Consider the following 25,814-nt stretch of genomic DNA (forward strand, 5'->3'; position numbering starts at 1 on the left):
GGACCGAAATGGGACCCTTAATCCAGCAGAGTTCCATTCTTCCTAAAGCCCCAGAATCCCATAGCTGGCCCCTTTCAAAACTGAACATTCATACCCACAGTGGGTAGAGCCCAGCATGTTTAAGGCCTTGGGTTTGATCCCCACCACCACATAACTGAGCACTGTGGCACACACCTGTGATCCCAGCACTCAGGAGGTGAAGGCAGGAAAATCAGAAGTTCAAGGTCATCCTCAGCTACATAGAGAGTTCAAGAATAGATCTGGCTAAGTGAGAGCCTCTCTAAAAATAGCAAACACACAAACGACAGCTCGCCTTTAATCCTAGCATTGGGGGAGGAGGGGGTAGAGACAGGTGGATCTTTGAGTTCTGGGCTAGCCTGGTCTACATAATGAGATCCTGTCTCAAAAACTATAAAATGAAATAAATGCTGAACAGAGAGAAAGGCTGGCAATGGACAAGTGTCACCTTCCCTGGAGGCCAGTTAAATAACAGCCTGTGAGTCACCCCAGAGGTTCCAAGTCACCAGGCAGGGTGGGCTCTGTCACCTGCCTCTAGAAGGAGCGGTCATATGGTGGTCATGGAGCTGATCTGAGGATAACACTTCGAGAACTTTCTGGGGGAGATTTTTCAAAGTGCTAATCCCAGGGGCTTCCTAGAGTCTGGAGTCCCCGATTGGCAGCCACAGACTGGGAATGTCAAGTATGTGGGTTTCCTGAATTCCAACCCCACCACATTGACCCCTCAGGGCTCTGGACTTTGGTCTTACCCCACACATCGCTCCTCTGACCTCAAATTCTCTCCAGGAATGGACCCTTCTCGGTATTACCCTATGTGGTACAAGAACATCGTGTCCCTGTGGATCCTCTTTGGGATGTCCTGGTTGGCCCTGATTATCAAAGCGATCCTGCCTTTGCTGGAGACACCGGGTGATATGGACACCTGTTCCCAGAACTGTGCCAAGGGGCACTTCAAGGCCCGCAGCTGGAGGCAGGCCTCAGGAGGGGAACACAAGGTCCAATCCCCACCACCCAGCTGCTGCTCTGAGGAGTCTGAGGGAATCACACAGCATCTGGAACCCTCTGCTCAGGTCCCACAGTGTGACAAGGACAGCTAACTACGTCCCAGGATTGCCAGATCTTCTACTTCAATAATGAGGTTTCTGAATTTAAGCATGGCACGTGACTATTTGCTATAGTTTCTCATGGGATTTGGGGGATGAAGCATGCCCCTCTTTCCCCACTTCTTCTAGCCTTCCGCAATGCTGACATGGTGACTGGAATTCCAACTACCATATTGCCCCATGAGGTAGCGACCATGATTGAGATTGGTGGCATACTAACAGAAGAAGGCATATCTTCTGATCTTCACAGAGCCCTTGTAACAAACCTGGACTGACTACCACTCAACTTCATTTATGTGAGAGAAATAAATGTCATGTTTAAAGCTATTATTTGTGGAAATGGAGAGATGGCCTAGTGGTTAAGAGCACTGGCTGCTCTTGCAGAGGACCTGGGTTTGGTTCCCAGCACTCACCTTGCAACTACCAACTGTCTAAAACTCTGGTTCCAGGGGATCCAGTGCCCTCTTCTGGCTTCCACAGGGCCTCCACAGGCATTGCATGGCAGGAATGCACTTACATACATGCAGGGAAAATGCTCATACATATGAAATAATTTTTTTAATTTTTAAAAATACTTCATTTATTATTATTTTATATGTATGAGTGTATAGCCTGCACTCATGTATGTAAGTGCACCTGTGTCGTGCAATTCTCGAGGAAGTCAGAAGAGGGCATTAGATCCTCTGGAACTTGACTGACAGACTGTCGTTAGCCACTATGTGGGTGCTGGGAATCAAACCCAGGTCCTCTGCAAGAGCAGCCAGTGCTCTTAACCACTGAGCCATCTCTCCAGCCCTAAATTTAAAAAATTTAAAAACAATTATTTGGGTGTTTCTCACATAATGAAACCAAATTCTAAACACACACACACACACACACATACACACACACACACACACACACACGCACACACACACACATCTGAAAATAAAAACAGCAACTAAGGCTGGAGCCTATACAGAGAGAAACCAGGCCCTCCCAGGTGAGCTTTCCCAGAACTAGCAGAGGAACAGACAGAAGGGAGGGAGACTCCCTACCGTCCACCCTCAGACACTCCAAAGCAACTCACAAGGGTTTGCTGGTGAGTTCCCGTACTTGATGGTGAGTCCTAGGGCTCATCCAGTTGTCATGTGAAGCAAGACCCCAGACAGCTACTGACTGAATCCTTCCTTGCTCTTCGGGCTCCCTCAAGCCACAGAAAAGCAGAAGCAGACCAATGAGCTGTTCCTGCCTCCCCCCGGTCCTCTGCCTTGGAAGGTTGGGTGACACAGCCAGCCTCTGTTTGCAGACTCTCCTCTCCCACCTGCCCCCACATCCCTGGCCTTTAGCACTCCTGTCTCTTCTTTCCTGCTGGTATAGCAACAGTACATGGTTACATAACTGTGTCCATAATATACCCCTGCACACCCAGACCCAAATCAGTGCCCTGGGGTCCCCTGGGGCAGTGGGATTCTTGACCCCAGTGGACTCCTATGATTCTGTCCTCTCCCTTCTTCTGATAGAGATCACTGCACTTTGTGTACTAAAGCCTTGCTCCCAGGGCCTCCAGGAACTGGGTCAAGAAAAGTCTTTTGACCAAGAAAGCCTGAAGGGCCGTTACACCATACTGTTTGACCATCTGGTCTACCTCTAGATGGGCCAATGCCAGGAAGGCCCAGGGCAACACCAGAGTAAAGGCCACACTTAATACCTACTTCCAGAGGTCCCTGGGGGGCATATCCGAGAAAGCTAGGGTGAGGGACAGGTATACTTTCCACAAACAGAATCTGCCAATTGAGCACTCAGAAGACAAGAGGGGCAAGCCAGTGTACCATGGTCCCCATCTCTGGGCTCTGGTCTTTGTACTCCTCTCTGGCCCCACTGGACCAACACTTCCCACCAAGGCCTTCTCATGCACACCCTGACCCTCTTGCTCAGAAGTTCTTGCTTCCAGCAGGACACAACCTGGCAAGGGGGTCCAAGGGAAGGCTGCCAATTGGTCACCTGCCAACTAGCATTGTCCACCAAGGAGAAGAGTCTCTGGAGCCCTGTCTTCCAAATCTAGCCAGATATCAGCAGGCTGGTTGTCCATGCCTCAAATCCCAGAACTAGGAAAGTGGAGGTCAGAGGATCAGGAGTTCCAGGTTAACCCCAATGATATAATGAGTTTGAGGCCATCCTGGGCTACATGTAACTATGTCTCAAAAACCAAAAATGAAAAGTCCCCGGCAGAAAGGGCAAATTGAGGGAATCGGGGGAAGCAGGAAGTTACAGGACAGTGACTTAGAGCTAACTTGGTTTTGTGGGGGACTAGTACTCTTCCATTAGGACAAACTCAGAAGTGACCATGGACTGCTTGAAGAGAGGATGGACACCAGGGAAACAGGCCTCCCAGAGACCAGATTTGTAACCCACCTGTCTGGGTGGTGCCATAGGCACTCTGGATGGAAAACAGCATCTCAAGCTTTCAGGAACCAGTTTATTGGTACCAGTACAGTCCACGAGAGTTAATTCTCTAAACCAGGGCCTCAAACAAAGAAAAGTTCAGCCTTTTCTACTTTTTGCTTTATCACCTGTAGATAACAGCATAGCGTTTGACTGAGAAACATTTTAAGAGGATACGAAGATAGCTAGCTGGCTGGCGAGGGGTGGGGAAGACAGTGAGGGCTTGAACAGGAAATGTGCATTATAAAATGTTTTAGCCCAGACATGTTAGGTTCCTGCAGAACTGTGACATCTTCATCCTCATCAGGCAGTGTAGTTCTTCTCAATAGTTAAGGTCTTAAAGAAGGCAAACCCTGACATCAGGACAAGGATACTTTGTTTCATCATAGGATTACAAGATGTCTAGTTCTCTGGCATCCGAGGGCCACAGATCACCCAGATTAGTTCCCTGACATGCACAAGAAGAACTCTTTAAAGAATGTTCTCTAGGAGTTGGAGAGAAGGGACAAGAATTAAAAACCTTGGTTGTACTCACAGAGAACCCGGACTTTGTTCCCAGCACCCAGGTGACTAACAACTGTCCATAAGTCCAATTCCAGGAAATCTGATGCCTTCTTCTGACTTTCCTGTGCTTTGCATGAAACAGGTGCACTTACATAGTTGTAGACAAAACATCATGCACAGTTAAAAATCAATGAGTTAAAAAAAAATTAAAGTAGACATTTTTTTAAAATATATTCTCAGTCAGATCTCAAAACAGACATTTAGCGATAGCAGAAACTAGGACCTCACTGTCTACCTCCTCATAAAAGGAATGGAAAGCCTGGCGTGATGAGGCATTAAGGTTAACAGTGACCCTTTTGATGTACAGTAGAGTACCAGGGTCAGGACCACGTCCAGAAATAAGCAAACTCATCTCCAGTCCCTTTTGCCATATATAATCGCTGGGTGTAAAAATAGTAAAATTAACAGGGTTGCAGGTTCCTTTTTGGCAGTCTGAGGCAGCCATAACCCTTTGGAGGAGTGCTGTTCTGTCTTGATTCTGCCAAGTGGCCCAGTAGACACAAGTCCAAAAGGGGCAGAAATAGTATGCTTCGGAAGCACATACTGAGTTTCCAGGATTATATTTTAAGCACATATATTTACCTGCAGACATATATTCCTGCTCCCATGATAAGCTTCCGCAAGTAACACGATGTGGTGGATTTTTGGCAATAGCTGCACATGCATCAAAGATTAGGGACACGAGTCGTTGGGGGTTAGTGAGTAGAGTTTTGGTAATAAGGCTGCCTTCACTACGGTAACTTCGTACCTCCAGCCATTCCTTGGTGGGGGAAAACCGAGGCTCAAAACAGATGTGTCGATTGCCATGTTGACATACAGAATAGGTAGTTTTGTTGTGCTCACAGGTTCCAATGACCTTCCCTGGGCAGGAGAAATGGATGTGGTAACCTAAGGTCTTAAGTACACCATGGTCAAGTTGAGTGCTGCTAACACAGAGATCACAAGGGAGGAGCTTTGGAACTACGAAAGAGAACCAGATGAAGACAAACAGATAACAAAGGTTATACATTCTGCCCAGAAGGGGTAAAGACGTGTTATCAGAAATGGCTGCAAGTCTAATCAGCAGGGGCAGCTGAGGCCAAACCCACAGCAAATGCTAGGCTAAGAGTGCAGAAACAGAGGCAAGCGGTAACAGTGTACTACAGGCACGTTGGAAAAGTCAACAGCAGTCCATTTGTCCTACAGATGACCAGCTTGTTAACTCCTCAGGCCTCCAGCTTGTGTTGACTGGTCAGCTTCCAGAGTGACCAAGGCAGTCCTCTGATCCCAGCAGGTCCTGCGGCTTCGTTAGGTCCTCTGGGGGTTATAGCTTGATTCCTCCAAATGGTCAGTGCACACAGTGAGGAGTCAGGAACACGCTCCCAATTGCAGGAATCTGGCTTCGCCCAGCTATGGTGGATCCAGGGAATCACCTCAGCTGCTTGAACTGCAGGAGGAGGGGATAAAACACCAGTGAATAGACCTCTCCATACAGGCTGCAAGGGCCATGGACTCCATCCTTTACCCATACCACATCCATTGGCTTAAAGGGACTGACATAGGTAGTCAGAATCATAGAGTTATACATTCCCTTATATGCCGATGTATACTGCCCAGGATGGAGGCCAGGGTCTGCATCTGTTGCCTGAGAATGATATTATCCAGTCCCAGTAAGTCCATAACTATGGCTGGATGCCACCCATAACGAAGTGCATAAGGGGAAACTCTGTTTGTCTACGTAGAATCGGACCACTTCTTAGTAAAGCGGTCGGCAACACCTGGTCTGAGTGTAACTGAGTCTCCTGACAGTTCGCTCCGTTGCTGTTTTAATGTTTGGTCCGTGTGCTCCATTTTTCCTGAACTCCAAGAGCAATAAGTCATGTGACACACCCAAGAAATTTTTAACCCCTTAGCTACCAATTGTACCACCTTGGCCACAAATGCCAGCCTGTTATCCCATCCTATGGAATTCAAAACCAAGAAGCAATTGCTTTTAGGAGGAGACTAGCTACTTCATGTGCTTTTTCCTTCTGCTTAGAGAAAGTCTCAACCCAGCCCGAGAAGGTACACAGAAAAACCAACAGGTATTTTTAGCTCTGGGTCCATGGGAGTTCAGTAAAGCCAATGACTAAAGTTTCGTTTTCTTAAAATATTTTATTTTTTTAATTTTATTTTCTGTGTGTGAGGTATTGCCTGTATGTGTGTAAAGGCACCCATGTCATGCAATATCCATGGAGGTCAGAAGAGGCCATTGGATCCTATGGAACCAGAGTTACAGACTGTTGTTAGCTGCCATGTGGGTGCTGAGAATCAAACCTGGGTCCTCTGTAAGAGCAGCCAGTGCTCTTAACTACTGAGTCTTGTCTCTAGCCCTCAATGACCAAATTTTCAAACAGGGCTCCTCCCACGCTTATGTACTCCTGAGGAAGGTTTAGTTCTCTGACATGGATTACTCCCACGTTTCACATTGTTGATACATAGATCGAGCCACACTGGATACCTAAGGGCATAAAATACTGCTTTAAAGCATTTTCCAGGGCTATTAGGTCACTGTGAGTTTCTTCATGGCATTGTGTGACAAAGGCAGGGACAACGGTCTCAGGTTAGACTATCCTCAAAGCACCACCATCCTTGTGAATGAAAATTTCCATTCTCAGTCTTAAACCAGGCAGCCTCATACTGGGAGTAGTTAGGGTTCCATTCAGCTAAAGAGCTAGGGAACACACCACAGCTTAAGTCACTGATTCTGTCAGCCCACTAGAGACTCCAAGCCTCTAGATCTGCCTTTCAGTTGCTGTGAGACACTGCTGCACTTCTCATTTTGATGTCCTCGATAGTGAATAAGGGCTACCCTTGGGGGGCCCACACAGCCTCTAGAAGCTTGAGGATTCCTACGACCATATGTATGTACTTCCTCCCCAGGTTAATTAGTCCTTCCTCATTGTACAAAGCCCTACGTGCACGGAGGGTAGTGAGGACATATTCTGAGTTTGTGTTTGTGTTAATCCAAATGCCTGCTACCAGGGCTCCGATTCATGTGATGAGTTTTTCCTTTTGTGCTGAGGTTCCTTTTGAAAAAGCCTCTGTGTCAATGACACAGTATAAAATTATTAAGGAATACCCAGACAGGTGTTCTCCTTCCCTTACAAAGCTGCACCCATGTGAAATTCTCAGTATCAGAACCCTTAAAAGGCTGTCAAGTCAGGCTGACTGTAAAACACTTCATCCATGATTTTGATGCAGTCATCACCCCCCACTGACTCAGCCCCACAGGCGTCATGGTCACTGGGTTCAGGGTTCACATTACCTCTAGGCAAATGGACAAGTTACCACATAACATCCCCTTGTGTCTGACTAGTCTAGCATTAGTTAGGCAGTGTTTTCCCTTATATTCCATCAAGCTTAGCACTGAGTCAGGCACTCGGTCTGTAAGCTCCTGCCCCACATTTAGTTTACTGGCCTCTGACACTCTGTGGCTGTGAGTGCTTATAAACAAGATGTCTTCTCCTAGGCAACAGAGTTCAGTTCTTTGAGAGATAAGCTACTGGTCCAGGGCATGACTCCAACATCTGGTTTAGAACTCCCATTGCAAAGCCAGCATGCTCATGTACATATAAGTAAAAAAAAAAACCTTTGTTATGCCTGGGATCCCCAATCTTGGCACATTATTAAGGGTGGGCCTGTTTAATCTTTCAAAGGCTTTGGATTGGGTCCTTTCCCATAATAATGGTTCCTTCTCTTTCCTCTTGGTAGCCTCATAAAGAGGTTTGGCCATGACAGAAAATTTGGGTGTCAATATTAGCTACCCCAAGGAGTTCCTTAACCTAACATCAGGTGTTGGAGTTTGGGATAGCACTTGACCCACTACTTCCCTGGGCTGAGCTTATGCTTCCATTGAGACAAATGAAACCAGAGGTATCTAACTTTTTCTTGGCAAATTTGAACCTTTTCACTTGAAACATGGTTGCAGACTTTCCATAGGGTGAGGGGTAACTGCATCTGCTCCATGCAATCTTTTGTTGCTCCAGTCAATAGGAGGTCATCAGCTGTAGTGTTATTCTGCCAACATTACAGTTGTAACTGAATAAACAGCCTGACTCAACTTTAGTTTTAAGAGTGGATCCAGGGGCTGGAGAAATGGCTCAGTTCCAGGGGAATCCGAAGCCCTCTTCTAAACTCCGCAGCAATGCATGACATGGGTGCACTCACATACATGCAGGCAATATACTCATACATATAAAATAAAAGTAACAAAATTAAAAAAAAAAAAAGAGTGGATCCAAACTTGGAGGGCCCTTATTCCTCCAATTATCTCCTGAAACTGTGCTCCCAAGCCCGACCTCACTCATTTGTTCAAAATCATTTCTGCAGCCTCAGTTGGAGAACTCCAATTTTGAATCTACCCTTATCAGAGTCCTACACTTTCATATCTAAACCTAAAGCATCTCATATATACAATGTGAAGCACTCTTCTCTATTTTCAGTGTTTCCAATGAGAATCTGAACATGAATATAATGTGTCAGTGCTTTGCTTTGCTAATTCAACCACATGCGCATTCATTCACTATCTAGAGATCAGAGAACAAAGTGGGGGGTTCAAGGGATCAAGGTGAGGTACCTAGGTCACAGGAGCACATGGTTCAGTGAACTTATTTGCATTATAAACAGTAGCTTTTTGGTTGCAAGGTTAAGTAAAAATCATTAGTCCAGGTTCTGTACATTTTGTAAAATCACTCCTACTCATCCCCTTTCTTTGTTTTATAAATGAAGATGCATGCCCATATTTCTAAAAGAAGGCAGTCCTTAAAATGTCATTCTCACAGTTCCCTGGCTTATTAAATCAAAGAAGCATGTCCTTGAGGCCGGTTCTTGGCAGTGGGCTGGGTAGGGTGCACTGCTGGAGAAGCAGTAGGGATCAGTATTCTTATACCCTTCTCATATTTTCTCTTACTCTCTGACTATCTTAATACCATAAGACATAAATAGCATTAATAAATTAATTTATTGTCTGCTGTGAGCACTTTTTCAAATGGATACTAAACAATGCCTATCCTCATAAGTTTTTGATGTATGATTTCACAAAAGGTTAACAATAAAACAGTCATAACAATTAAGTTAAAGGTGGAATTTCCTGAGGTAACTGAAAACAAACCATAATAAGAATTTAATGAGTATAATCTAAATCAATAACAGTTAGGCAAACAAAACATTTTCATAGTCCAATTTGAATTACCTAAGATTAAACCAAAGCATTTTTAAGAGGTTCCCATGGGTATGGGTGAACAATAAGCCAATTGAAATAAACTATAATAAGAATTTGACCATTATCATCTGAGTCAACAACATTTAGGCAAATAAAACTTTTCAATAGTTCAAGTCAGACGTGGAGGCACATGCCTTTAATCCCAGCACTTGGGAGGCAGAGGCAGGTGGATTACTGTGAGTTCAAGGCCAGCCTGGTCTACATAGTGAGTTCCAGGCCAACTGGGGCTGCAGGGAGACCCTGTCTCAAAAAACAAAAAAAAAAACAAAAAAAACCAAACAACTTTGTAATAGTCCAGTTCAAATTACTTAAGATTAAACTAAAACATTTTAAGTTTGTAGGGATTTTTATATTTTCTTATTACATCTAAAATGATAAGAAAATTCCCTATTATCTTAGTTCTAAGCAGGGAGCTAGGCCACCTCTTATCATCCACGGGCATAGCAAACTTAAGGGTGGCTCCCATAATTTGGGGGGATTTTAAATTTTAGTACATCTAAAGTGATAGTAAATTTCTCTATTATCTTAGGGCTAAACAGGATCTGGCTTGCCTTTTATAAGTTTTAGGAAGCAATAAGCTTAAATGTTGTTCCCGTTCTCCTGTAATCTGAAGTTCCCACATAAGCAGATAATTATGGGCAAAAATAGAGATCCCTTAAGCTTATTTTTATCATAAAATCTTTATACCACAAGTAATAATAAGTTCTGTTGGTAATATTATATTTCCTAGCTGTTCTCAGGGGCATAATGTTTTATTACAGAGCTGGGTTTTTGTTTTGTTTTGTTTTGGTTTGGTTTGGTTTGGTTTCTTATTTTACCTTCTCCTTGGTCTCTGTGTCAGGGGTTCAGAATGTCTCATGAACATTCGGAAGACCTATTGAGATAAACAAGATGTGTCTGAAATAGGAGGACTCAATCTCATCTCCAGAGCCAGCCTCCCAGTTGAGTTCAAATTTACATAGTTCAAAAAAACATTTGCTTCTTTTTAAAATTGTTTGCATTATAAACAGTAGCTGTTTGGTTGCAAGGTAAAGTAAAAGTCATTAGTTCAAATTCTTTCCATTTTGTAATAGCCATTTGTACAATCTACATATTGGAATAGCATACAGCCATTCTTCAGTGCACACCTCAGACACCTTGAAGTGAAGTTCTTTCCCAGATGTGGTTTCTCCCAGAAGAGGTCCCTTGTCTTGAAGGACAAAAAGAGACATGAGTGTTTCCTCAGATTTCTCTAGGTTGGGATGGCTTGACCCTGCGTGAATTGAACGTTATTTGGGCACATAGCTTTCCCAGAAAATATCATCCCAATAAAGGCACAGGCACTAAGGGTGATGTGGGGATTTGTGAATCACTTTGTGGTGTCCTAGGTTGCACTATCTGAACAGTAAAAAGGAGCAATTGGCTCTGTTACCTGTGGCCCCCACAATAATAGTATATCTTTGAGATAGGAGACACACAGGCCAAGTCACCACCAAATAGATGGCCCCAGTGTCTACCATAAATTCCATGTACTGGCCCCATCTTGTCATTAGCACTATAGGCTCCTGGTGGTCCAACAAAGTGTGGCCTGATCTTTTGTAATGTTCCTTATTGTTCTCCATGGTGGCTAAGCCCATGAACTCATGCTCTAGAATCCTACATTGCATCTGTCCAGGTTGGTACCATCTTTGGATCACTCAGCCCAGCCCCTCTCCCTCATCCTTGGTGGATGACGTGAGCATTCTCAGGTTGCTAAAGGCGTTCCTTTTTCTATGCCTCCTGGCAAAAGCAAGCCCAATGATCCCACACCACCTTGACCTCTGAACAGGATGCTTCCTCCTGCCTGATTCCATGTCTATTCCCCTGCTGGTTTTAACCTTGACATGGCTGGCTACCTCTAAAAATTAGCTGACATTCATGCCAACAAAGCCCTCTGACTTTATACCAAATGTCTCCTTGGGCTTGACCAATAAAGGCCATGTTTACCATCTGCTCGTTCTCAGCAGTCTATGGGTCAAAGTGGGATGTAAAGGCATAATGCCTTGCACTGCCTCTCATAAAATTTATCTGGGTATGGGGTGGAGAGATGGCTCAGCAGTTAAGAAACTGACTGTTCTTGCAGAAGACCCGGGTTTGTATCCCAGCACCCACATGACAGCTAACAACTATCCATAACTACACGTCCAGGGGATCCGACAGCCTCTCCCATCCTCCAAGGGTACTGCATGACACGGGTGCACTTACCTACATGCAGGCAATACATGCATATGCATAAAATAAAAATAATAAAATAGTTTTTAAAATTTACCTGGGTTTTCCTCAGGTCCTTAGATCATCATTGAGATTTTTTTTCCAAGCCATTTATAAGGACTTCTCTGTAAAACTTAAGTCTCAGAAGCCCTATCTCATAATTAGGGTCCCAGTGAAGGTCCTCATCAGTGAACTGGGCTTGGGGGAAGTCAAGGCATTGTCAATGTCAGCTGAGGCATGTTTACCCAGCCACTTTAAAGCTGTCTTTTGTCAGCACTAAATAATATCAGAAGAAGCTTATGACAATCAGCCCACATGGGCTTAAGGATTTGCATGATGAATTGCTTTAATTCAATCATTGCCTAAGTTTCTCTGTGAAAGAAGGTCTATAATTTTTCCAATTTAAGAGGTCAATGGTGGAGAAGGGCTGATAGACATAGGTGATCTGGACTGGCTACACATGTCCTTCCCTGGTCATAGTAGGGGCCCTTAGGCTTTCCTTGGTGGAAATTGTAAGGCACTTTTGAAGGTCCTCTAGTAGGAGGAACTCTAGATGAAATCACCATGCTTTTCTCCACTGGTGTACAGGGAGCCTCAGGAGTGGCTTCTAGTGAGGGAGTTTCAGGAGGCCTTCAGAGGGAAGAAACTCCAGGGGAGGAGTAAGCATCCACTGGCAAAGCCTGGGATATAGCGGGGATAGAAGATAATACCAACTCTGGTGGGCCTGAAGCTCTAGCTGATGTGTAAAATGGGTGGAAATGGGGGGTTACAAGGGAACATAAGATGGGGGCCTTTTCCTGCTCCTCAGACAAAATGGGCTCCTCATAGTCCAGCTTACATTTTGAGGTCTACATGTCTGCAACCATTGTGGGCAAGGATGGACTACATCCTGCCACAGCAACTAATAAGGCAGTGCCCTGGGTCCCTGTTGAGACCTTTATCAATAATCTCCTTGTCCCCAGATCCATCAGAGGGCCATCTGATCCCAAGGGACAGCCAGTCTATTTCACAGAATGCTAAATTGGGAACCATCTGCAGTCATTCTCCTCTCAGAGACATTTCAGGTACCTGTTAACATTAGATACACTGCACAACGCCCAGCTGAAGAGAACTTCCCAAAGCCTTATGAGATTGGCCATGAACCTGTGCGTTGGGGCTTAACATTCACTTCATCCCTTGGTAGAAATGGAAATCTCCCATTGTTCTCATTTACACACACACACACACACACACACACACACACACACACACACACACAACATCTCCAGACTGCTACCCAGTGGCCAAGCTACAGAAGTCACTGTGGAACTGCATATCTATCTCTTCCTCACGAACGTACTTAGGAAGTTCCAGGACTTTGTTAACCAGGGCTTCCTTCCTCTCCTTGGAGTGGGTAAAACCAAATTATGAAATTGAAGTACCAAACTGAACCTGGGTTCTTACCAGTCCTGATGACTTCTCCCTGAGCTAGTCCTATGCTCAGTGAGTCTGCTGTGCCCTTGAAGTCTATGCCCCTAGCACTCTGGAATTGTGAGTCTCCCGTGGATCAGTAGTCCACAGGTGCCCATGTGAGTTACTGCTCTCTATGTGCCAGAGAAATCGGAGACTGAGGACAAAGGAGGTGCCATTCTCATGCCCAGTCTCTAGACAGAGCCCCAGTGAGATGCAAGAGAACATAAAAAATGGTTGGAATGTGAGGGGAGGAGGAGATAATGAAGGGGAAATAGAAATGCATGTACACAAAGACATCATTCATACCATATTCTATCACAGTGGAAGTCCTGTGGCTCTGCTCTGCCCAGCTCTGATGCCTAGGCAACTTCAAGAGCTTCAGTTTCGCTCTGGAACACAGAAATATGTTCTCCCAATGATTGATGACTAAGAGCTTACCAAAAACAGTGATTGAGAAGTTGTTTGCTTCGCCCCAGGACATGAGCGTGCCTCCCCCGTCAGGTCCACTGACCAGGATGGGAAAAGTCAGTGCTCTGCAGGCCCCCAGCACCTCTGACCACCTCTCCCCAGCCACCAGAACAATCAGGACCAGGATGCAGATCTGGGTTCTGCCTCTGGGGTGGGCTTCCATGCTGACACTATCACATTCTGGCAAGGAAGAGGGGTCTGAATAAGTGACTGATGGAGTCCCTAAGAGAAGAAACGTGGGCCAAGTGTGCACATGTGACTCAGGGACCAGACGTTCCAGATGCACTCTGCAGCCAGACCATGGTCTGCTGTCCCTCTAGTGCCTGCCTTAGGGGCACAGAGCTTGTGCAAGGGCCAAGCACACATCAGATACAGCAGTACTGTGTGTTTCCCCTTAAAACAAATCTTTATCGGGGCTGGAGAGATGGCTCAGCGGTTAAGAACACTGGCTGTTCTTGCAGAATCCCAGCACCAACATGGCAGCTAACAACTGTTCATAACTCTGGTCTCAGGGGATCTGACAGCTTCTTCTGACCTCCGCGGGCATTGCACGACACATGGCAGCTAACAACTGTCCATAACTCCAGTTCCAGGGGCTCCGACAGTCTCTCCCATCCTCTGCAGGCACTGCACGACAGGGTGCACTTACCTACATGCAGGCAATTACACACATGCACATAAAAATAATAAAAATATTTTTTAAAAGACCAAAGAAAAGAAAAAAGAAAAATCTTTGGCCCAGATATGTGAGGCTTCCTATGTAAGTGTCAAATCATTCTCTTCATCAGGCAATGCAGTGCTCCCCAGTACTTAAGGTCTGAAGAAGTCAAACCCTGGGATCAGAACAGGGTACCTTGTTTTATCATAGGGCTCTGGGAGCTCTAGTTCCCTGACCTCCAGAGGCCATTGCTCTCCCAGATCAGTTCCTTCACAAACATAAAAAGATATTTAAAGAGTATGCTACAGGGCAGGAGAGATAGTTCAGGAGTTAAGAGCATGGCTACTTTTGCAACGGACCCACCTGTCCATTTACAACCATCTGCAACTCCAATTTCAAAAGATTTTATGCCCTCTTCTGGCCACTGTGAGCACTGCATGCATGCACTAACATGCAGTCAACACACTCATACACATAAAATAGAACACGCTGATTTCCTGTGATTATTTCTTGGGCACATATACTTATCAATGAACATATATTCCTGCTCCCATGATAAGCTTCCACAGGTACATTCAAGGGGGTAATTGTTAGCAATAGCTGTACGTGCGTCAAAAATTAGAGACACGGGTTGTTGGGGGTTGGTGAATCGGGTTCTGGTAATCAGGGTGCCATTACTATGGAAACTTTGCAATTCCAGCCATTCCTCAGTGGGGGAAAATCGAGGGTCAAAGCAGACGTGTTGATTGACATGCTGACGTATAGAATAGGTAGGTTCCCATGACCTTGCCAGGGCAGGAGAAATGGATATGTTACGTAAAATAAGGTCTTAAGCACACTATAATCAAGTCTAGAAGTGTGAACACAGAGATCACAAGAGAGGAGTTTTGGAACTACGAAAGAGGGCTAAATGAAGAGAAACAGATAACAAAACTTATGCATTCTACCCAGAAGAGGTAAAGGCATGGTATCAGAAACCTCTGGCTGCAGGTCTGATCAGCAGGGGCAGCTGAGGCAAGAATCCAGCAACAGACTAAGGCCAGGGGTAAAGACACACTACAGGCACATTAGAAAGTCAAAAAGAGTTCCTTCGTCCTTCAAGCGACAGGCCGGTCAGTTCCTCAGGCTTCCACCATCCATAGATGAATCTGCATCCAGAGAGACTGAAACAGGGATGTATTTCTTGGGTCCCACTGTGGCCTATGATGTTGCAACTTGATTCCTCTGTCTGGTCAGCTTACACAGTACTGAGTGATCAGTAACAAACTCCCAGTGACAGGAATCCAGGGAATCAACTCAGCTCCCTTAACTACACTTGGAATGAAAAACAACATTGAATGTGGGCTTTAAGGGCTGTAGATTCCATTTCTTTACCCATACCACATCCCTCAGCTTAATGGGATGGACATCTGTAACCAGGGTAACAGGAGATTGTTCTTTGACACAACGATACATGGTGACTAGGGAGGAGCCCAGGGCCTGTATCTGTTGCCTTAGAATGATGTTACCCAGTTCCTTTAGGATTCTCAGTGTTCCCCTAACTATGGGTAGAGGCCACCCATAAAGAATTACATAAGGAAGAATGCTGTTGTCTATTCAGAATAAATCTAATTCTTAGTAAAGTAATTGATGACGATTGGCCACAGTGTAACTGTATCTCTTGACACAGTTGTTCAATTGCACTTTGAGAGTTCAGTTCATGAGCTCCAATTTTCAGGAACTTTATGGGTGGTAAGCCCTGTGCAACTTCCAAGTAATTTTTAACCCTTTAGCCATCAACTGCACCAATTTAGCCATAAATACTAGTCTGTTATCTGATCCTATGGTCATAAGAATTTCAACCAAAGAATAATTTCATTCAGGAGTAGCCTAACCACTTCATGAGATTTTCCTATTTGGTTAGAGGATGTCTCCACCCATCCATGAAAAGTACATAGAAAATGGGTGTCTGTAACCTGTGTCCAGGCCCTGTGTCTCAAACAGGGCTTCTCCAATACCTTGTGCGGTGGGGAAGCTTTAGTTTTCTGATGTGAGTTGTTTCCGGCACACATTTCACACTGGAGAACTGGGGACATAAAAATATTGGTTTAAGGCAGTTTCCAGGGCTGTTATGCCATTGTGAGTTTCTTTTTGAAATATATGATTTATTATTTTATTTTATGTGTATGAATGTATTGCCTGCATGTATGTAAGTGCACCCGTGTCATGCAGTGCCTGCAGAGATCAGAAGAAGGTGTTGAATCCTCTGGAACTGGAATTACAGGTGGTTGTTAGCTACCATGTGGGTGCTAGGAACTGAACCCAGGTCCTCTGCAAGAGCAGTCAGTGCTCTTAACCGCTGAGCCATCTCTCAACACCACCCCCCATGTAAGTTTCTTGATGGAATTGTCTGACAAAGGCAGGGGCCATGGCCTCAGGGTCTGCACCTCTTCTAGGTGAATATGCTCAGGTTTTCACATAGTATTTCACCTTGTTATCTGACCATCGAGAATTAGTGAGCCAGTGTCATCCCTTATGTCCGGTGCTGGATAACTTTAGTTGTCAACTTGACACACCTGGGCAGAGAGAGCCTCAACTGGGGAATTACCTCCATTGGGCTGGCCTGTGGCCATGTCTGTGGAGTATTTTCTTGATTTTTTTTTTTTGAGTGATGTGGGAAGGCCCAGACCACTGTGGGTGGTACCACCCCTGGGCCAGTGGTCCTGTGTTACATAAGAAAGCAGGCCGAACACAAGCCAGGGGAGCAAGCCAGGAAGCAGCGTTCCTCCGTGGCCTGTGCTCCAGCTCCTGCCTCCAGGTTCCTGCCCTGAGTTCCTACCTGGGGCTCTCTGATGAACTGAGACCCAGGAGATGTAAGACAAATAAACCCTTTCCTCCCCAAGTTGGTAGTGGTCAGAGTGTTTTGTTACAGGAATGGAAAAACAAACTAGAACATATCCCATCAAGCACAGCATTGCACTGATGTCAGATGGTGAGGGTTGGGATAGAGCACATAGACTGCGTCCTCTCTGAGCCAAGTTGATGCTGACCTTGAGACAAATGAAACCCGAGGCATCTAACATTTTCTTGGAAAATTTTGTTCTTTTACCTCAAAACCTGTAACCAGCTGTCCACAGGAGGGTGAGGAGTAACTGGGTCTCCTCCACACAGTGCTCCTTTGTGGCACCAGCCAGTAGGAGGTCATCAAATAGCGGAGCAGTGTGCAACCATGCTGGATGGCTGGGAAGGTTTTCAAATCAGTCACCTGGACAATGTCAAAAATGGTGGGGAGTTTTTAAAGCCCTGGGGCAATCTATTCCAGGCCAATTGGCCCCTGTCACAGTTTTCATGATTTTCCCTTTAGAGAGCAAAGATTGGCTGACTCGGGTGGGGAGATGAGGGAGTGGCTAGTGGGTGGGTACAGAAGAAGGCATCTTTAAGAGGTAAAGAAGGTAGATCCAGCAGGGATGAGGCCCATGAGTGTATAAGGGTTGAGAAGAACAGGGAGTACAATGATGGAGGCCTGATTTACTGCTTGCAACTCCTGGACTGGCTAATAATCATCGGTCCCCCAGCTTTTGCACTGGCAGGAGAAGTATGTTCCAAGGTAACTGGCAAGACCAGAGGATTCCATGCTTTCCATGTGCCCTTGATCCCAATCTGTTTGTGAGGGATGAAATACTGTCACCGGTGGACGTCTCAGTGCCTGGCTTTAATCCCACTATGACAAGGGGTGTGTTTCAGCCCACCCCTAGGGAACTGTCCTCAGCCCACATACCAGGCACCTTGAAGGGGAGTTCTGACCCCAGTTTCTTCTATAAGGCTGAAGAGGTGCCACTTCTCATCTCGAAGGACCATAAGAGCATAATTTTAGTCTCCGATTTTCCTAGGGTCAGGGTGGCTTGACCCTGGGATTTGAAAGTTTTTTGTGTCTGTTGCACTCTCAGCAAATCCCGTCCCAATAAAGGCACAGGACAGGGTGATATAGGAATTCATGAATCACCCTCATGACAGAAAGGGACAACAGATTCTGTTATTTATTGGTTCCATGATAATACGATGCCTTTGAGATAGAGGGCCCAAGAGCCGAGTCACTGGTAAATATATAGTCCTAGTGTCTACCATAAAGTCCATTATCAGGTTCTCTACTATTATTTGAACCATAGGCTCCTAGAGGCCCAACAAAATAGAACCTGGTCTATCCTAATCCTCCTCCAAGTTCTCCATGAAGGCTAAGACCATGACTCCATGCTCTGGGACCCTACATTGACCATGTCCAGTTTGTTACTCCCTTTGCAGCACCTGGCCCTCTCCTCCCTCCACCCTTGATGAACAGTGTAAGCATTTTTGGATCGATGAGGACACTCATTTTTCCAATGGCCCACCTGGTGACAGTAAGTACATTGATTCTGTCTTAATTTTGTCTCTGAATGTCCCTGTTTGTTTCTCCATGAGTTTTGGCCTTGACATTGCCAGGCCCCCACTGGGGCATTCCCTGAATTCTCCTTAAGTGCAGCATCCAACAGATTCATCCTTTGCTCTGCCTCCTGTCTGGCCTCTCATTCCAGACTGACAAAACCCTTCATAGCCACCTCCAATAATTGGCTGATATTCATGCTAGCAAAGCCTGCTAACTTTTGTAATTTAAACAAAATGTCTCCCTGGGCCTGACCAACAAAGGCCATGTTTATCATCCATTGGTTCTCGGTTCCCTCTGAGTCAAAGGCAGGGGGCGGGGATAAATGCAGAATGCCTCACATTGCCTTTCAAATTGACCTGGGCTCTCCTCAGGTCCCTGGAGCGCCTCTGAGATTGTTACCATGTTCATGGCTCTTTTCCCTCCTTCCATGCCATATAAGAGCTTCTCAGGAAGAGTTAAGTCTCTGCAACCGTATCTCACCATTAGGGTCCGAGTTGGGTCTTCTTTGGAGCACTGGGCTTGGGCATAAGGAGAGGCATGGTCTATGCAGCTGGGCACGTTTCACCAGCCACTTTGAAGTTGTCTGGATGATATGCTGCCTTTCCTCAGTATTTAAAAAATGTCAGGAATAGTGGGAATATGTCACATAACCTCTTCTGATCCCTCAGACAAAATGAGTTTCTCAGGTTCTGGCTTACATTGTGAGGTTGCTGCTATCCTAGTCAGCATGATTGTATAACTTTCCTCTGGACAAGCCTGTGACCATTTGGTCAAGAATAGACTATATCCTGCCAGAAACTAAATGGAGAAATTGGTCAAGGTGCCCTGGGTCTACCACAAGAATCCTGAGCACTTTTTCAACTATCTCTTTGTCCACTGATCCCTCAGAAAGTCATCCTATCCCAGTCATAGCCAGTCTAGTTTGTAGAATGTCTGCAGTTTTCTAGGAACCAGTTTAACATAATTTCCTGAATATCCTTTCTTAAAATTCTTCACCATACTTTCCAGAGGAGTACATTTCACTCTGCCACCTGTTTCCTCCCCCTAGCAGACAAGAACACACAAGAAGGGAAAAGGGTGAACTTTGCATCGCTCACCTCTGACCACTCTCATCTCAGAGATACAGAAGCTCTTAGCACTGGTGAGACTGTACAATGCACTGTCAGCATCTTTGTGAAGAAAGCTGCCCTAAGCCATGTGAGGTTCTCCGTGGACCAGTGGATTGGGATCCCTCAGTATTCACTTCATCCCTTGGTAGAGTTGGAACTCTCCCACCGTCTACCTCGACACAGAGAGAGAGAGAGAGAGAGAGAGAGAGAGAGAGAGAGAGAGAGAGTCTCCAGTCCTCCACCCAGTGCCCAGTTTCCAGAAGTCACTGTGGAACTGCATTTCTCTCTCTTTTCTGTGAGAGTAGAGAGAGAGAGAGAGAGTCTCCAGTCCTCCACCCAGTGCCCAGTTTCCAGAAGTCACTGTGGAACTGCATTTCTCTCTCTTTTCTGTGAGAGTACTTAAACTGTTCCAGGACTTTAAAGGGTGATCAAGCCTTCCTTCCATTCTCTGGAGTGAGAAAAGCTATATTACCAAATCAAAGTACCAAACTGAACCTGGGTTTTAACCAATCCTGATGGGTATTTTCCCTGAGGTGATTTCTGTGCTCAAAAGGTTCCTTGTGCTCCTCAAGTCCACACCCCAAGCACTCTGGGTCTTTGAGTTTCCTACAGATCAAGTAGGTTGTGGGCACCCACCTGAGTTAATGCTCCCTATGCTCCAGGGAAATTTAGTTCAGGGACAAGGGAGATGTGATTCACCACCTCTGATCTCTGGACAGAGCCCCCTGAAAATGTAGTAGGCACTCTTTAGGGGAAATTGGATCCCAAGGCTTATAGGGAGCAGTTTATTGTACCGGCACAGTACCTGAGAGATAATCTCTGAAACAAGTCCTGGAACAAAGGAAATCTCAGCTTTGTATACTATTTTGGTTTATCTCCTACAGATGACAGTACACATTTTTATTGATATTCATAAACACTGCAAAAGGATACAAAAATGGCTGGAATTCAAGGGGAGGGGAGCTAATAAGTGCTTAATTAGGAGATGTGCCGAAATGCACGTACACACAGACATCATTCATACTTTATTCTATCACAGTGGGAGTCCAGGTTCTGCTCTGTTCAGTTCTTCTACCCAGGCAAGTTTAAAAGCACAGAGATGTGATCTCTCAGGATTGAAGACTAAGAGCTTACAAAGAACTGTGACTGAGGATCTGTTTGCATCAGCCTCAGAATAAGAACATGTCCCCAGCCAGGTTGGGAGAAGTCAGTGCTCTGTAGGCCCCATCTGCTGACTGCTCCCTGGCCTCCTGAGCAATCAAAAAAACAATGCAAATTTGAGCTCTGCCCCTGAGGGGCTCCCAGGCTGACACCATCACACGCTTGCCAGGATGAGAGGTCTGGACATGTATGACTCATGGGGAAGTCTCCAGGCAAATACCAAGAAGTACGGGCCAAGTGTGCAGATGTGGCCCCAGGACCTGACACGGTTGCTCTAGCTGCACCCTGTAGCCAGATCTTGGTCTCCTGTCCCTCCAGTACCTGCTGTCTGGGCACACAGCTTCAGCAAGGCCCAAACACACATCAGATACAGCAGTGCTGTATGTTTCCCTTTAAAGCAAATCTGTATCATTATCCATATCTTGTTTCGATTTCATTTGGCTGGACTTGAACTCACTATGTAGCCAAGGATGAACCTAAATTCCTTATTTTCCTGCCCCCACTTCCCAAGTGCTGGCATTACAGGCATGTGCCACCATACATGACCCTGAGCATTGGTCTGGCCCTTGGCATGGAATAAGAGTTCCTAGCCTAAAGCCCTCAAGATGGCTCAGCAGGTAAAAGAGCTTGGTGTCAATCCTGAGGACCTGAGTTCAATCCCCAAAACCACATGGTATAAGGAGAGAACCAACTCTACAAGTTATCCTCTGATTTCCACACTTAAGTATGTGTACAAAGTGCACACACACACACAAACACCCTTAAATAAATAAATGTGATAATAAAATAAAATAGAAGAGTCCCTTGCCAAGTTAGGCATGGTAGTGCAGGTCTGTAATTCCAGATACTTAGGAGGCTGAGGCAAAAGTTTTGCAAGTTCAAATCCAGCCTCAGACTTCCATCTACTATGGCAGCTCTCAGGCCAGCTTGAGTCACTGGGATCCATCCTTGCCCCAGACCAGCAGCCCTGCGTTCACATTCCTGAGAGTTCTCCCACACCCTGCCATCTCAGCTCTGTGCACCCCAGACCTGCAAGCTCCCCAAGTCTAGCCTGTCAGCCAACCTGTTCACCTATGGGCTTCCAGCCCACCCTGCTGATTCAGGATTGTGTAGAGTCAATCCTGGAATCTCAGCTATCTCTAATGGAACTGAGACTATTTCTCACCCTATTTGTACATAAACATAAAGTAGCTACAGAAGTGAACATCGAGCACCACTCAACTATACCATAATAACCTGTCAAATTGTGGAAACAACAAACAAGATGGAAAAAAATATTCAGCACTTACCCATACCAAGAAACACCACCATACAAGTCCAGATGTCTAGCTCTCATCAAAATATACAAGCAACATGAATAACCAAGATAATGTTTACAGAAATTAGCAACACCATTTTACAGTGTTTCCTGAGGATGACAACCTAGTGAATTCACAAGGTAATGATTTCAAAATAGCAATTATGAATATTTTCGGGGGGCGGGGTGGGCTGGAGAGCTGTCTCAGAGGTTAAGAGCACTGGAGAGCTGGCTCAGAGGTTAAGAGCACTGGAGAGCTGGCTCAGAGGTTAAGAGCTCTTGTAGAGGACCCAGGTTCAAATCCTAGTACCCACATGACAGCTAACAACCATCCATAACTCCAGTTCCAGGGATCTGACATCTTCTAACCTCCACAGACATTGCATGACATGGGTACAACTACCTACATGCAAGCAATACACTTATATACATAAAACAAAAATAATAAATAAAATAAAAAGTATGTTCAGGGAACTCAAATAGGACACAAATACCAAACAGAATGGAGACCATGAAAACACAAACAGTTGAATGAAATAACTAAACTCAAAACATGAAATTAGAATTCAACAAAGTTATATAATCTCTGGAGAAAAACCAAATTTAAATAAAACTTGAAATCAAAACCTCAGGAACTCAAACAAAAGCCTAGAAGAAAGACATGAAAAGGAAGTGGAGGAAATGGAACAGAGAATATCAGATCATGAAGATAAACTTGGGAAATTGATTACTCAAATCAAATAAAATGTCAAATCTAAAATATCCCAGGAATGGGATATGCAAGACTTCTGTCTGGGACACTGTGGAAAAGACCAAACCTATGAATCATAGACATAGAAAAAGAAAAAAAAAAAACACAGGTCAAAGGCACAGAAAATATTTTTAATAAAAGTCATAGAAGAAAATTTCCCAAACCTAGTGAAAGAGACACCTATCAAGATACAAGAGGCATACAAAACACCAAGTAGGACCAGAAAAGAAACTCCCCACATGATACAAGTCAAAAAACTATACAGAACAAAGAAAAGATATCAAAAGTTTGAGAGAGAAAGATTAAGCCACATAAAGGCAGGCCCATCAGAATAACAGCTGACTTTTCAGTGGAGATTATGTAAATCCAAAGGCTTGGACCAATGTCATAGAGTCAGTCATGAAAGATCACAGATTCCAGTCTAGATACTATACCCAGCAAAATATCAGTTTAATTGAAGGAGAAAGAAACACTTTCCATGATAGAAACAAATTTAAGGAATTTATGTCTGTAAAATTAGCTCCCCAGAGAATCATTCTGTCAGAAGAAAAGACTAACTACTCTCAAGGACACACAAAGAATAACTAAATTATCCCAGAAGAATACAGCACTACACCACCACATAGTAGGAATCAATAACCATTGGTTGATAATAACCTTCAATATTATTGGTCTCAACTCTCCAATAAAAAGACAAAAACTAACTGATTGGATTAGAAAACAGGATCTGATGATTTTCTGCCTCCAAAAAATATACCTCACCAACAATGATTGACACTACCTTAGTGTAAAAAAATGGAAAAAGAAATTCCAAGAAAATGCAACTAAGAAACAAGCAGGTATAGCTTGTTTTAGAATCCCACAAAATAGATTTCAAACTAAAACTAGTCAGAAGAGATAGGGAAGGTCACTCTCTGCTCATTAGAGGACTAATCCACCAATAAGATATCACAGCCCTAAATGTATATGCCACAAATGCAGGAGCACACAATTTCATTAGAGAAACTTTATTAGATCTAAAATCTCACACTAACTTCAACGCAGTGATAGTGGGTAACTTCAATACCCTGCTGGTACCAATAGACAGATCAACCAGACAAAAACTAAATGGGGAATCCCTGGAGTTAAAGGACAACCATAAATCAAATAAACCTAGTAGATATCTACAGAACATTCCCAAATTGTTTCTATGAAGCCAGTATTTTTCCAATACCAAATCAAAGAGCCAGCAAAAACTGAAAATGATAGACCAGTCACTCAGATGAACACAGATGGAAAAACTCTCAATAAAATAACACCCTGGCCTCCAGGCCAGGACCTTGCTGTCCTGAAGTTGGCCTGGCTGACCTCCACCCTCCCCAGGACCCTCAGAGGTTTGATCCCCACTCACCAACGTTGCTGCTTCAGCTTCCCTGCCTGACTTAGCACTGAGTCCCGTCTACCTCGTGACTTCATTCCCCCTTGGCTGACCAAACTTCTGTCTCAGTAAAATATTCCCCAAACCTGGCCTGAGGCCTGGCAAAGGTTTCCATCAAAGCTGGGCACATCTCTTACATGTGTCACAAGCAAATTGTCCAGTGCATAAAGGTAAAGACCTGTTCCCTACATCCCTGCTCTGAACATCCCTGGGACAGGAATCCTGTCTTTCCCAAACTAACACTGGTCTGATAGTCACCTAATCACTGGCTTGGTTATTGAATGGGCTATGGTGGGCACCACTGGGATCTGGGAAGCTATCCCCTACAGATAAAAGATACGAGTATATCCATTAATCCCCCTTCTTGCATTGGGCAACACCTGCACACCTGGCTTAAAGACACAGTGTCCATCTGGATGGACACATTAGCATGGTGGTGCCTGGTCAGTGTGCTGGAAACTGGATCTTCCCTCACCTCTCAGGCCCTTGCATTAGGACACCTCACTGTTGCTGATCACTGGGCCCTTCACCATCCTCAGTGTTTCCCACCAGACATGGCCTTTGGGTTGTGTCCCCTTAACTGACCTTGGGAAAGGGCAAGCTGCTCCCTTCAATGATCTTCTGAGTCTATGACCCAGCTCATCAATCTCCTGCAGCAGTAGAGATAACAGAGCCCCAAACAGGAGCCAACACATGGGGGTCGGGGTGGGGGTGTTTGGGGACAGAATTTAGTCACCTTGGCCCAAGAACCACTCAAGCCTTGGGTAGGGGAAAATGTCAAGACAGCAGAGGCCCTGGTGGTATAAGATGCCTACGCCTGTGTGTGTCCTGTTGAGGACAGTGAGAAGAGGGAAGGGAGGGCCCTGGTAGACACTTGCCCCCTCCATCCTTCTGACATTTCAACACTAATCTTTCAGGCCCAGAACTTCTGGAACCTGGAGGCCTTTTGGCAAAGAAAGCTTGAAGGACAGTTACACCATTCTGTTTGTTCCATCTGGCCTACTCCTAGGTGGGCCACAGCCAGGCAGGCCCAGGGCAACACAAGAGTGAAGTCCACACCCCAGGCCCACTCACTTCTAGAGGCTCTGGGACAGGACAGAGAAAGTCAAGGAAAGGGAGCATGTACCCTCTACAAACAGGACCTGCCAATTCAGGACTCAGAGAGAGTGAGAGGCAAGTCCCTGTGCCATAGTCCCCATCTCTAACTGGCATATGGCCTTTGTCTACATGCCTGGCCTTCCTGTGCCAACAAGACTTACCACCAAGGCCCTTCTCATAATCACCTTGACCGTCTTGCTCAGAAGTTCTTGCTCTCAGCAGGAAACAACCTGGCAAGGGGGTCCAAGGAAAGACAGCTGATCGGACAGCTCCTTGCTATTGTCCATCAAGGAGAAGAGTCTCTGGAACGCTGCCTTCCAAATCTATGTAGATATCAGCTGGCTGGTGACCCATGGCTGGAATTCTAGGAATACTGAAGTAGAGACAGGAGAATCAGGAGTTCCAGGTTACCCTCAGTGAAATA

The 25,814-nt window shown here is 45.2% G+C and overlaps 1 protein-coding gene and 1 long non-coding RNA gene across 2 annotated transcripts in view; one reads left to right on the plus strand and one right to left on the minus strand.

The window, feature by feature from the left end:
- The window catches only part of Kcnk17 (potassium two pore domain channel subfamily K member 17), an 11,216-nt gene extending 9,835 nt beyond the window's left edge, over positions 1-1,381 (plus strand). The window contains exon 5 of the mRNA XM_008840195.2: positions 805-1,381. Coding sequence (XP_008838417.1) covers positions 805-1,115 — 311 coding nt within the window. The 3' untranslated portion in view covers positions 1,116-1,381. The remainder of the gene's footprint in view (positions 1-804) is intronic.
- A 2,178-nt stretch (positions 1,382-3,559) lies between these two features.
- LOC115071539 lies at positions 3,560-24,346 on the minus strand. Its single transcript, XR_003850630.1, has 2 exons — positions 24,266-24,346; positions 3,560-5,535 (listed from the first exon to the last, which is right to left on the minus strand). It is a non-coding gene; the product is annotated as an uncharacterized LOC115071539 (long non-coding RNA).
- Between the last annotated feature and the right edge of the window lie 1,468 nt (positions 24,347-25,814).

This window comes from Nannospalax galili, unplaced genomic scaffold, assembly GCF_000622305.1.
Source record: "Nannospalax galili isolate Female #2095 unplaced genomic scaffold, S.galili_v1.0 scaffold538, whole genome shotgun sequence".
NCBI classification, from domain to species: domain Eukaryota; kingdom Metazoa; phylum Chordata; class Mammalia; order Rodentia; family Spalacidae; genus Nannospalax; species Nannospalax galili.